We start from the raw sequence: 13295 nt of genomic DNA on the forward strand, positions 1-13295 counted from the left end.
TACCATGTCTGTTGGTCTTTCTTCATTCTCAGAATTACAGATTCTGGTATCATTTTCCTTCAACCTGAAGAACTTTCATTAGCATTTCTTTTAAAGGAGTTCTACTGGTGATTAATTTTCTTAGTTTTACTTCCTCTAAGAATGTGTTATTTTGTCTTCATTCCTAAAGGATTTTTGTCTTAAGTATAGAATTCTGGGTTGGCAGTCTTTTCTTTCAGCACTTTAAAGACGTTCCATTGTCTTCTGGCCTACATGTTTTCTGATGAGAAATCAGCAGTCATTCTAATTGTTGTTCTGCTGTATATAATGTTTTTATTTTTCTCTAGATGTTTTCAAGGTTAAAAAAAATTCTTTGAATTATGATTTTCTCAGGGTATATGCCCAGTAGTGGGATTGCTGGGTGATATGGTAGTTCTATTTTTAGTTTTTTAAGGAACCTCCATACTGTTCTCCATAAAAAAAAAAAAACAACTCTGGTGTTCAGCCAATTGACTATGATGTGTTTGTGCATTTTAAAACTTTTATTTTCTTTGGGATGTACAAAGTTTCCTGAATATGTAGATTTATGTCTTTCACCAGTGTTTGGAAAATTTTAGTCGTTATTTCTTCAAATACTATATTGTGCCAATCTTTCTTCTTTCCTTCTTGGGTTTTAATGACATGAATGTTAGACCTTTTTATATTGTCCCACAGGTCCCTGGGGCTCTTTTCATTAAGTTATTTTTTTAGATTGGATAACTTCTATTGATATCTTCCCTTACTCATTCCTTTGCCATCTCCATTCTACTGTTGAACAGGGTTTTTAAAAAAATGTAGATATTATATATATATCTCTTCTCAAATTCCCATTTGGTTATTTTTATAGTTTGTTTCCCTCTGAAAACACTTATTTTCCCATTCATTTCAAGCATGTCTACCTTTACATCATGGGCATAGTTATAATAGCTGCTTTAATATCTTTATAATTCTAGCATCTGGGTCATCTCAGAGTTGGCACTTGATCTTTTCCCTTAAGAATTAATTACAGTTTCCTGATTCTTTGTGTGTTAAATAGTTTTGGTTTCTGTCCTGGATATTTTGAATATTATGTTGTGAAGCTCTGTGCTCTGTTAAAATCCTGTGGAGAACATTTGTTTTTGTCTGTTATGTTTTAGCATTCAATCAGTCCAGTTGGGTTCAGACAGTAATTCTGTCTTCTTCCTCTGTGGGTGGTTGTCCCAACATCAGTTTATCTCATAAGGCCTTTGCTGTGCTGCTTTGGGTCTATCCCCCACATGCACAGAGGAGCCTGGGACTCGAGCAAGTTCCTACACAGAGCTAGGGGAATCCTTTCTCTGACTCTCTTCTCTCCATCCTCTTTGACTTGCAAAGGCCTCCTTTCCTGATCTGATGGCCAGAAAGGCAGGTTTTTGTCTTAGTCTTATCTGCCAGTCACCCACTCCTGAGGCTCTCTTGGGAACCTGCCTCTGGTCAATGCTGCAAGAGAAAAGGGGAAAACAGAACAAACAACTTCACCCCTATGTGGGTTGCTTCTCTAAGTTTTGACTCTTCCTTTCAATCTGCCTGTTTTGTTTTTCTCTTGCTTTTCAGAGTCCCCAGGTAATTGCTTTTTGTATTTTGTCTGAACTTGTTAGTTATCTTCTGTGATAGAGAGGCTGTAGTGAACTTACTCCATCTTGACTCTACCAGAAATATGTAATAATGCTATGGGAATTTGTTTTGGATTGATCCAGGATCAGAAAACGTGCATTGTGTTGGTGGCCATGTCCTTTAATTCCAAACAGTTCCTTAACATTATTTTTTGTTTTGTACGGTGCAGAGCAGGGCCAGTTTTGTAGAATCTCTCTTTCCTACTCCTCCTCAGACTTTTCTCCTCACCATTCCAATGAAACTCTCTTGCCTGATGGCTTCTGTGTTGCTTAATCCAGTGGGTGTTTCTTTGTATTCATCTTAATTTCTCAGCACATTCAGTTCTTCTCTTCTTGAAATACTTTCTCTGCTTGGCCTCTGAGACGTGACTCCCTCTTGGTTCCCTGCTACCTCCATGGCCACTGCTTCTCATCCTCTTTACTGGTCCCTCCCAAGGCCCAGCCTCCAGATCTTAGAGTCCCCTCGAGCACCAGTCTTTCTCTACACTGAGTCCATTCATGATCTTATCCATCCCCATAATTTGCAGTTCCACCCGTTCACTGATTCCCAATTATAGCTCCATCTCAGGCATCAGTAAACTCTGCCTTCAGACATCTTCATGTGTATCTAGTAGACATCTCAAACTTTTATCATGTCCAAAATAAAATTCCTGATTTCCTCCCTACCCCAAACCTGTTCCTTCCATAGTCTCCATCTTAGTAAATGGATATGTTATTCTTCTGGTTTTTCAGGGTAGAAATCTCGGCATCTTCCTTCATTCCTCATCTTGTCTTGCACTCCGCTGTACCAGTCTTTCTTAAATATATCCAGAATCTGACCTTCTTACCTTCTTGGTAACCTTCTTGGCAACTACCACCTTAGTGCAGGCCACCATTATATTTCATGTCCTTTCCCCTCTTGCTCCTCCTCTTGCCCTCTACAATCTGTCCTTCACATCAGCCCGAATGGTCCTTCTACAACTCAGGTCAGATCATGTCATTCCTCTGTTCAAACCCTTAGTGGTTTCTCACATCTCTAAGCACAGTACAAAGGCCTGAAAGTCCCGTCCAAGATCTTCAACTTCCCCTGTCCCACCATGTCCCCCCTATATTGGCCTCCAGGATGTTCCCAGATCACAGCTAGCAGTTTCTTCCTCAGGGCCTTTGCACTTACTGTTCCTTTGGCTTGGAATGCTTTTCCAGGTAATCACGTGACTTGTTCTCTCACTGAATTCAGTTCTCTGCTCAAATGTCACCCTATAAAGAGGCCTTTTCTGAGTGCCCTATGTAGAATAACACCAAGCCTCTGTGCCCCTTATACTCCCTGTTGCTTTTACCAGATTTTCTTTTTTTTTTTCTTTAGGTCTTTTTTTTTTTTTTATTTTTTATTTTTATATTTATTTTTGGCTGTGTTGGGTCTTCGTTTCTGTGCGAGGGCTTTCTCTAGTTGCGGCAAGTGGGGGCCACTCTTCATCGCGGCGCGCAGGCCTCTCACTATCGCGGCCTCTCTTGTTGCAAAGCACAGGCTCCAGACGCGCAGGCTCAGTAGTTGTGGCTCACGGACCCAGTCGCTCCACGGCATGTGGGATCTTCCCAGACCAGGGCTCGGACCCGTGTCCCCTGCATTGGCAGGCAGATTCTCAACCACTGCGCCACCAGGGAAGCCCCAGATTTTCTTTTTCTTCATTGCACTGATCCCCACTGGCATGATACATTTGATCAGGTGCTTGCTGACAGTCTTTCTCAGTAGAATGTAAGCTCTAGGAGGGCAGGAACTGTGTCAGTCTAGAATGATTTTGGGTACACAGTGCTCAGTAGGGGTTTGTACAATAGGTGACTCAGTAAAATGCTTTTGAGTATGTAGATTTTATCTCTGTCCTTGGGGCAGGCTCCTTGGAGCCATACAAACTTTCTTCCTACAGTCATGGTCCAGGGGAGGGACAGCCCCTTGCTCCCCACCCTCCAGTTCCCAGGCCAGGGCAGTTGGGCCACCAGCCTGGAGCCCCCTTAGTGAACATTGACAGTCACAGTGGACATCACCCTGCCAGCATCTCCTGCAATTCCAAATGCCAGGGCCGAGGAAGCCTTTGTCAGTCCCCCAGCTCTTGAGATGCAGAGAGGTCAGTGGCACAGCCCACTTCCCAGAATGTCATCCAGGTGCCTGTTTCTCCATTACCCTGGGTCCGTCATTCAGCCTGCCAGCAGGCGAGGGAGGAGACTGGTGCCTTGGCTCCACATCTCTCCTCCTTTTTGCTCTCCCTCATCTATTGTCAGAGCTAGTTCAAGGCAGTGAAGCCTAATCACTGCCCCAGGGTTTGGTGACAGTGCGCAGCTACTGGCTGGGGCCAGGCAGTGGCTGTCATGCTCCATAGTGACAGGCAGATGCAACTGCTGCACGGAAACTGAAGTAGAGCAAATAGCTGGTGCAGTGACAGCCCTGGAATGTGGCCTCTGGGCTGAACTGCTTCCTGGGATGTCTCTCTTGCACGAGACACCCGCGTGCATCCCAGGTACCAAGTCTGCTGAGTGTGTGACAATTTGCATTCTGTAAGGGGATTTCATATACCTTTCATTTGTCCCCACGTCTACTGGGTTTTCTTGCTTAAATTTTTTTTACTTAGAGTAAAAGTCACTCTTTTTACTGTATGGTTGTGAGCGTTTTGACAAGTGCATACAGTTGTGTACCCACCTTCACAATCAGAATAGAACATCACCCCCCAACGCTGCCATGCCCCTCGTGGTCAGCCCCTTTCTCCACCTCTGGCTGCTGGCAGCCACTGTTTTGTTTCCTGTCTTTATAGTTTTGCCTTTTCCAGAATGTCATATGAATGGAGTCTTACAGCATGTAGCCTCTTGAGTCTGGCTTCTTTCACTCAGCTTAATGCATTTGAGAATTATTCATGTTATTTTGTGTATCAGTTATTCCTTTTTATTGCTATTATTCCATTGAATGGAGACTTGTCTATCCCTCCCCAGCTGACAGATATTTAGGTTGTTTCTAGATTTTGGTGATTATGAATAAAGCTATTAAAAACATGTGCATGTGGTTTTTGTGTAAATGTAAGCTTTTGTTTCCCCTGGGTAAATCCTTGGAGTAGAAATACTAGGTTGTATGGTAGGTATATATTTAATTTTCTGAGAAGCTGCCAAACTGTTTTCTAAAGTGGTTGTACCCTTTTCCATTCCCACCAGCAGTACATGAGGGTTCTGGGTCCTCCATCTCCTTGCCAACACTTGGTATAGTCAGCCTTTAACTTTAGCCATTCTCACAGGTGTACAGTGGTCTCTCATTGTGGTTTTAATTTTCATTTTCCTAATGACTAATTATGTTGAGCATCTTTTCATGTGTATATTTGCCATTCCTATATCTTCTTTTGTGAAGTGTTTAAACCTTTTACCCATTTAAGAAATTGGGTTATTTTCTTATTGTTGGGTTTTGTGAGTTCTTTACATTTTTTGGATACGAGTTCTTTATCAGATATATGATTTGTAAATATTTTCTCCCAGTCTATGGCTTGTCTTTTTATTCTCTTAACAGTGTCTTTGCAAGAGCAAAACTTCTTAAATTTGATGAAGCCCAATTTCTCAATTTGTTCTTTTTTTTTTTTTTTTAAAGGAATTTTTTTTTAAATTTTTATTTATTTATTTATTTATGGCTGTGTTGGGTCTTCGTTTCTGTGCTAGGGCTTTCTCCAGTTGCGGCAAGCGGGGGCCACTCTTCATCGCGGTGCGCGGGCCCCCCACCATCGCGGCCTCTCTTGTTGCGGAGCACAGGCTCCAGACGCGCAGGCTCAGTAATTGTGGCTGACGGGCCCAGTTGCTCCGCGGCATGTGGGATCTTCCCAGACCAGGGCTCGAACCCGTGTCCCCTGCATTGGCAGGCAGACTCCCAACGACTGCGCCACCAGGGAAGCCCTCAATTTGTTCTTTTAATGGATCAGGCTATTAATGTTACATCTAAGAAAACTTTACCTTATCTGAGATCACAATGATTTTCGGCTATGTTTTCTTTTAAAAGTTTTATAGTTTTAGGTTTGATATTTAAGTGTATGATCTATTTTGAGATAATTTTTAACAAAGTGTGAGGTATGGATTAAAATTCATTTTTTTTGCTTGTGGATCTGCAACTGTTCCCTACCATTTGTTGTAAAGACTCTTCTTTCTCCATGTCATTGTTTTCACACCTTGTCAAAAGATCAGTTGATATTTTTCATGTGGATCTATGTCTGGACTCTCCACTCTGTCCCATGGATCTATGTGATTATCCTTTCACTGATGCCACGTTGTCCTGGCTACTGTAGTTTTATGAAGTCTGGAAGTCAGGCAGTGACCACACCTACCTTTTCAGCATGTGGTTATTATTCCCCTCCCACTTTACAGATAAGGAAGCTGACCACAATCATGATTAGATGTCCCGCTTACAGCCTCCTGTATATAAATCGTTAGCTGCTCAGCACATACTCAAAACCCATATCTTCTCATCAGCCTGGCCTGATGTTCAGAGTGTGGTCTTTGGAATCTGGTTTGGCTTTAAGCCTTGGCCCTGCTTTTGTTAGCTGTGTGTGGCCCTGGGAGAGTAACTTTAATCTCTCTGTGCCTCAGTTTCCCTATCTATAAAATGAGTGTAATAATGGTACCCTCCTTATAGATCGTGATGAAAATGAAATGAGACCATTTATGAGGTCAAACCCTATGAAATTGCTGATATTTGATCATTTTTGATGGACACGCATGATAATTTTGCATGGTTCAACCTAAAATCCAAGTGTTCCTCATAGCAGTAGATAGATGAGAGGGTATGTACTCCTGAGCTGGTAGCCATAGCTGCCGTTGTCATAGTCATAAGTACTACCGCTGCTCCTGCTCTTACACTCTTATTGTGGAGGGCAGTGGTCCCCGAGGCTGATGGTTCGTCTCCCATGTGTCCTCAATCAGGCAGCCAAAGTCCACCAAGTAGTTCCTATGTGACAAGCTTCTTGCTAGTCTGCAAATTGTAAGTGGGCCTCTGGGAACAGAAGTGCCCACCTGGTACAGACGAGTGTGCCAAATGCAGAGGGAGAAGCTTGGTGGGAAGTAGTGGGGAGGTTGGCAGGACTTCCCAGGTGGGGCCTGTTAGGTGGGCTCTACAGGATGACTGGGAGTTTGGGATGGGAAGAACATTCCAGGTGCAGGTTATAGCTTGTGCAAAGGCTTGAAAGGTGGACGGGCTCAGGGGAGCCTGAGGTTTGATTCTGGGGTGGAGAAGCCAATGGTGGCCTAGAATGGGTTCACAAATCACCCCCATCCTTCCCTTCCACAGGTGGCCCTACTTTGCCATACATCCTTGAGGAGCCGAATCTAGCAGACCTCTCCCACCTCTGCCTCCGCCATGGCTGCAAGAACCATCATCATCGACCACGGGTCTGGCTTTCTGAAGGCTGGCTTGTCGGGGTTCAATGAGCCCCAGATGGTCTTCCCGAGCATCGTGAACTACACCCCTTGCAGGGAGAACCCCGGCCCCAGCTATGCCCGGCGGCGCGTGAGTCTAGGCATCGATATTTGCCATCCCGACACCTATAGCTACCCCGTCCACCGTGGCCGTGTCCTCAACTGGGAGGGTGTGGAGCACATCTGGTCACTTGTCCTAGAGAAACACAGGCTGGAGAACGAGGACTCGCCTGTGATGGTCACAGAATTTCCCCTGAGGGAGCCTGCGGACCGTCAGAAGACCCTGGAGGTAAGGTCTTCTCAGGGCTGCCCTCACCAGGGAGCAGGGAACAGCCTGGCACTTTGTGTTCAGACAGGAATGGGCATCAGGAACTCTGCTTTCTAAATAATTTGCCCCACGAATACTTACTGAGTCGCTAGTCTGTGCCTGGCACTTGTGTTAGGCGAGAGGGGGCTCACAGAGGCTCCTCCGGCAGAAAGAGACACAGCAGGTAAAATGCTCTGTGAACAGGGTGCTACCAGGGGTGGGAGGGACACTGGATACTCATGGATTCCATAAATGTTCACAGATCATATTCTGGCCCTCAAAGAGCTTATGTTCTGGGAGAAGACTTGACCATGAATAAGTTAACAAATAAGAATTCCAGATATTAATCAGTTCTAGAAACAAAATGAAATGGAGTGATAACTGACTGGGGGGAAGAAGGGGAGTCCCTTTGAAGAGGGTGATCAGGGAGGGCTTCTTTGAGGAGGTGATTTCTCCCAGTGAGGCTGGAGCTCAGCAAACTAGGGAGGGTGGCAAGAGGGAGACAGGAAGGTGAGGTTTACAGGGGCTGGACCTCATAGGCCTGGTAGGCTATGGGATGTGGTTGAATTTATTCTAAATCAAGGGTTGGCAAACTATAGCCGGTGGGCCAAATGTGGCCCACTATCTGTCTTTATAAAGAAAGTTTTGTTGGAACATAGCCACGCCCACTCATTTACATATAGTCTATGGCTGTTTTCACACTGCAACAGCAGAGCTAAATAGTTGTACAGGAACTATAGCTTGTACAGCCTAAAATATTTACTGTTGTAGATTTGCTAGATAAAATACATGATAGATTTGAAATTCAGATCAACAGCAAATAATGTTTTAGTATAAGTATGTCTCAAATACTGCATGGGATATACTGAAACATTATTTGTTGTCAATCTGAAATTCAGATTTAATTGGGCATCTTGTATTTTTATTTGCTACAACTGGCCTCCTGAGCCGTTTACGGAAAATGCTTCCCAACATCTGCTCTGAGTGAATAAGCAGCTCCTGGGGGCTTTAAGTGGGGGTGGGGGAGTCATATTTGATTTTCTGTTTGAAAAAGAGGACGTTGGCTTCTATTCTATTTGGGGAATGGATGGTGAGGGGACAATATTCTGAGAGTGGGAATGGAGGGAGGTCCCTCCCACTGAGGGGAGAAGGTGGACCTGCCGGGGCCTGCAAAGGTGGGTAAGTGGCCAAAGACTACAGAAGGGTGGGCTGTTACAGCCTTTCTGCATCTGTAGTGTCAGAAACTTGGGGATGCAGCACTTGTTTCTTCTCTCATCTCTTCTTTCTTCTGAATAAATCTTTCAGGCTGGAAATCTGGCCCTTGACTATGGCCGCCACTTGTGTCCCCACTGCTCACATAACCAGGCACCTCAGCGCCCTTTCTCACAGGCCGAGGTCTCTTCCCACCCCTCCACCAAAATCGTCCTCTGAAAGGCCATCATCAAGCAAACTCCCAAGGGCCAATCTGGCTCTTTCTAATTCTCCAGAGCCCTTCCCTTATCCCCCAGCGTGAGCTCCAAGGGCCCAGCCAGTCCCTGGAGGACACGTCTGTGCCGACTTCAGCTTTGTGAGCAGACGTGTAGTGAGGTCTTGGGGAAAACAGAAATGGATCGGGGCACTTTGGGGAAAATTCCCTGAGTGTCCATCTTCTCCCTTCTTGCAGATTATGTTTGAGTTACTGGGTGTCCCGTCCATCCTCCTGGCTGACCAGCTGGAGATGTCCCTGTATGCCTCTGGCCTCCTGACCGGCGTGGTGGTAGATTCAGGCTACGGCCTGACCCGCGTGCAGCCTTTCCATCTGGGCTGCCCCTTACGGTCCAGTGCTAAGATGCTGGAATTTGCAGGCCAGGATCTGTCGGCCTATCTCTGCAAGAGCCTCTTTAAGGAAGATTACAGTCAACACAACCTGTTTCAGCTGGATACAGTGGCCGCCACTCAGATGACCAAGTGCTATGTGCCACAGAGTCTGGGGGAGGCCCTGGACTTCTGTCAGAGCCTGCCGAGAGGCTCCGATGAGCGTAACTCCTATCAGCTCCCGGATGGCACCCCTGTGGAGCTGACCCCCATGCAGCGGCTGGCTCCCGAGATGTTCTTCAGCCCCGAGGTGTTCGACCTGCAAGGGCCCAGCATCTCCCAGGCCGTCCTGGATTCCATCGAGACCTGCGAGGCCTCCATGCACCCGCTGCTCGTCTCCCACCTGATGGCCTGCGGGGGCAACACCCTCTATCCTGGCTTCACCAATCGTCTGTACAAGCTGATCGCTGATCATTTCTCCTCCACCAAGGCCACCATGTGGGTGGGTTCCAACAGGAACTTTAGTGTCTGGCTAGGAGCGTCTGTAGTGGCTCATCTGTCGACTTACAAGTCTAAGTGGATGACCAAAGAGGAGTATGATGAGAGTTTCAAGCTGTGACGGGCTGGCTTGCTCCTGGAACCCAGCTCCCATCAGATGGGCATGGGTGGATTCATTTCAGCAAAAGGGGCTGGGCCGGGATGGGGTTGGCTGGCTTTGGAATTCAAAGGTCATGAGGGATTTTTTTTAGGTTCTAGGGTTTTATCTTGTTTCAGGAGTGGGATCCAACCCATGGGAGGACAGGGTGTCATCCCTGGAAACCTTCCAGGGGGGTGGTCTGTCACTGGGATGGGAGCGGCCAGCTGCCATCTCCATGCTTAATAGCTACTTATTTGTCCTGGCATCTCCCTTGGGTTGTCCCCTTCTTTTGGTTGAGTAGGTTTTAACTGGGGCAAGAGAGAATTATTTTTGAGTAGGGGATAGGGAGGGTGGGGATGGGGAGAGTTGACATTTCTAGACCCATCCTCTCACTGGCTGGGGAGGAGTTGGTGCAGGTAGCCTGGAGTGCCCTTCCGCCCTTGGGCTCCTGGCCAGGGTCTTGTTTTCTATATGCAAATAAACAACTTGTTTGAAAGTGCTGGCTTCTGTGATGGATGGGGGTAGGGTGGGCAGTCCCTTTGGAGGGACCCAGGGAACGTGAGTATGTGAGTGCCAGGGTGGGGCCAGGGAAGCCCCTGCGGACTTTGGAGACCTGTGAACAGTGGTTCCCACTGAGCAGAATGGATGAGGGCCTGGAGCATCCTTCTTCCATTGCCACGTTCTCCCCATGCATCCCGCACGTCCCAATACTCTGCTGAAGTTTGCAGTTCCTATTAGTGTAATATTTATTCAGTAAATATTGGAGAACTGCTATGTGCCTGGTATTATGCTAGGCACTAGGTGAAAAAGATACATGAGGTTTCTGGTTTCAGGAGATTGTCATCTGCTGTGAGGGCTCAGGCGATAGACGGGCAGACCTGGGCAATGATGAGGGTTCAGTTCCAGATCACTGCGATAAAGCGAATATCACAAAAAAGAGAGCCCCATGAATTTTTTGGTTTCCCAGTGCATATAAAAGTTACGTTTACACTAGACTATAGGCTATTAAGTGTATAATAGCATTACATCTAAAAAAAGTACATGCCTTAATTTAAAAATACTTTATTGCTGAAAGATGCTCTCATCTGAGCCTTCAACAAATTGTAGTAGTAACATCAAAGATCACAGATCACCATAACAAATATAATAATAATAATGAAGAAGTTTGAAAGATTGCGAGAATTGCCAAACTGTGATACAGAGACATGAAGTGAGCAAATGCTGTTGGAAAAGTGGCGCCTATAGACTTGCTCAACACAGGGTTGCCACAAATCAGTTTGAAAAAAAAAGAAAAAACACCAAAAAAAACCCCACAATTATTTGTGAAGCATAATAAAGTGGAGCACAAGAAAATGAGGTGTGCCTGTAGGGAAATCTATTTCAGATGATGATGAATAAAATGAATTAAATGTTACAAGGTCACATGATCTGAGTGGTGGAGGGATGCCTATTTTGGATGGGGTGGACCGAGATGGAGATTGCTGGCGACCATCGGTGACTGTGCCCCCCTCCCTCCTCAGCACATTGTGAGGTCACGCTTCCCAGTGTCCTTGTAGTTAGGTAGGGCTGACCACACATAGGTTCTGGCTAGTTCAGTGGGTGCCTGATCCTTAAAATAGCCCCGTCAGCCTGTGGGATGCAGTGGATCTAATGGGGGAGGGGCAGAGTAGCAGGTGGAAGGAGGCAAACTGACTGAGGGAGCAGAGCCCGCTCTCCAACCTCACCGAGTCCCACCAACCTGCACTGCACTGGGACATGAGGAAGAATCTACTATGTTCAGCCACTGGGCTTTGGGGATTGTTACAGCAGCTTTTTGCTTATTCTAATTAATACAGAGAAAGGAGTTCTAACTTACTATTTATTTAACAAATTTTTTTTTTCTGGTAAGCGGCAGAAGTTGGGTTCAAATCCAGTCTGGGATGTCAACCACTTTGTTATACGGATGCTTCTGGAAGGGGCTTTTGGTTCCCTAATGTTTGGTTCCCATCTGTCCCTTAACATTAGGGAACCAAAAGTATAGTGGGTAGAGGATTGACGCCCAGGGAACCCTGATGTTCCAGGAATAGGAGGGAGGATTTGGAAACCAGAGTCAAGCTCACCTCGCCTTTGACACATGAACCATATTCTCTCAGCCACATCCTTATCCCCGAAATTGAGCCATCAGTGGTCCCCAGGGGCAGAAGTGGGGCCTAGAATGCCCCAGAGATTTGGAGTCAGACTTGAGCCCTGTCAGTAACGAAGCTACCTTGGGCTTCTTCTGAGTCTTCTCTGAGTCTCAGGTGTACAATAGGGAGTAACACTTCCTCCTCTCAGAGGTTTGGGGTTGAGAATGAGCTAAAATAAAAGATAAGTCACTTTGAAAACTAGAAAGTTCATTGAAATAAGAGATATTACTTTAAATTTTATAATTTGATATTTTTCTCTTACTAATCAGGAGTATTAATAGCAACAGCAGCCGCTGTGCCTTGTCAGACATTGTGGTGAGTGCTTTACAAATGGAATTGCATTTAATCCTCACATGCACACTGTGAAATAAGTGATCTTTGTCCCCATTTACAGATAGGAAAACTGAAGCTTAGAGACGTTAAGCACCTGCTCAAGTTCACAATCATGCTCAAGCTAATAATGGATTGCCAAATTAGGAATGGATTCAGCATTCCTGGAAGAAAACTAGACTAAAAGTGGCTGAAACATATTGGGATTTTTTGTCTCAGGTAACAAGTAGGCAGTCCAGTGGAACAGTGGTATAGCTCCATCATCAAGGACCCTTCTTTTCCACTTTTAGTTTGTTGCCTCGTCTCACAAAATAGCTGCAGTAGCTCCTGGCATCACACCCACATTTCCTGCAGGAAAAGGCAGGTTGAAGGGAGTGTGCCGTGTATCTGTCTATGGGAAAGCCTCATCCAGCTGACTTCTGCTTATGTCTCATTACTTAGAAGTAGCTGAAAGAAACAGGAGGCAGATGGGCATTGGGTGAGTTAACCCACAGCATCTGTCCCTTGGCAGAGGAGGGATTTGAACCTAGGTTTATCCATACTAAGGCCTATGTTGTTATGCACAGTTCCAGACCACCTTCCCAGTTTTCTGGGCCTTGTTGGACCCCTTGGCCTGAGAGATGCAGATGTGTGATTTTTCCAGGCTTGAGTGAAAGCTGCTTTTGAGTTGCAATCAAGGTGTTGACATGCCAAACAGTAATCTTTGTGCTTCAAACCAGCTTATTTGTGTACTCTTGAGCCTTAAAAAGCAGAAGTGGGGAAACACAGAAATGAGTATGAGAGAAAAGAGGGAGCTGGAGAAGAGATGGGCAAGGGGTATTTTTTTTTTTCCTTATTTAGCTCCGGGCAACTGTCATCAGAACTCTTTTTCTCATTTTATTCCGAATGTAACATTTAACCTTTCTGTTCAAGCATCAAATCTGGCTGCCTGGTGTATAATTACGAACTTTTCTTCACTTTCTTCCCCCTCCCCCACCTCGAAAGCTTTTAAAACTCCCTTGCTGGGT

At 45.6% G+C, this 13295-nt stretch overlaps 1 protein-coding gene across 1 annotated transcript in view; it reads left to right on the forward strand.

Moving 5' to 3' along the window:
- The window catches only part of ACTL8 (actin like 8), a 56564-nt gene extending 46468 nt beyond the window's left edge, over positions 1-10096 (forward strand). Inside the window, exons 2-3 of the mRNA XM_007175167.2 lie at positions 6928-7344; positions 9026-10096. Coding sequence (XP_007175229.1) covers positions 6997-7344; positions 9026-9775 — 1098 coding nt within the window. The 5' untranslated portion in view covers positions 6928-6996 and the 3' untranslated portion in view covers positions 9776-10096. The remainder of the gene's footprint in view (positions 1-6927; positions 7345-9025) is intronic.
- Positions 10097-13295: the final 3199 nt, after the last annotated feature.

Source organism: Balaenoptera acutorostrata, chromosome 1 (assembly GCF_949987535.1).
Source record: "Balaenoptera acutorostrata chromosome 1, mBalAcu1.1, whole genome shotgun sequence".
Lineage (NCBI taxonomy): Eukaryota > Metazoa > Chordata > Mammalia > Artiodactyla > Balaenopteridae > Balaenoptera > Balaenoptera acutorostrata.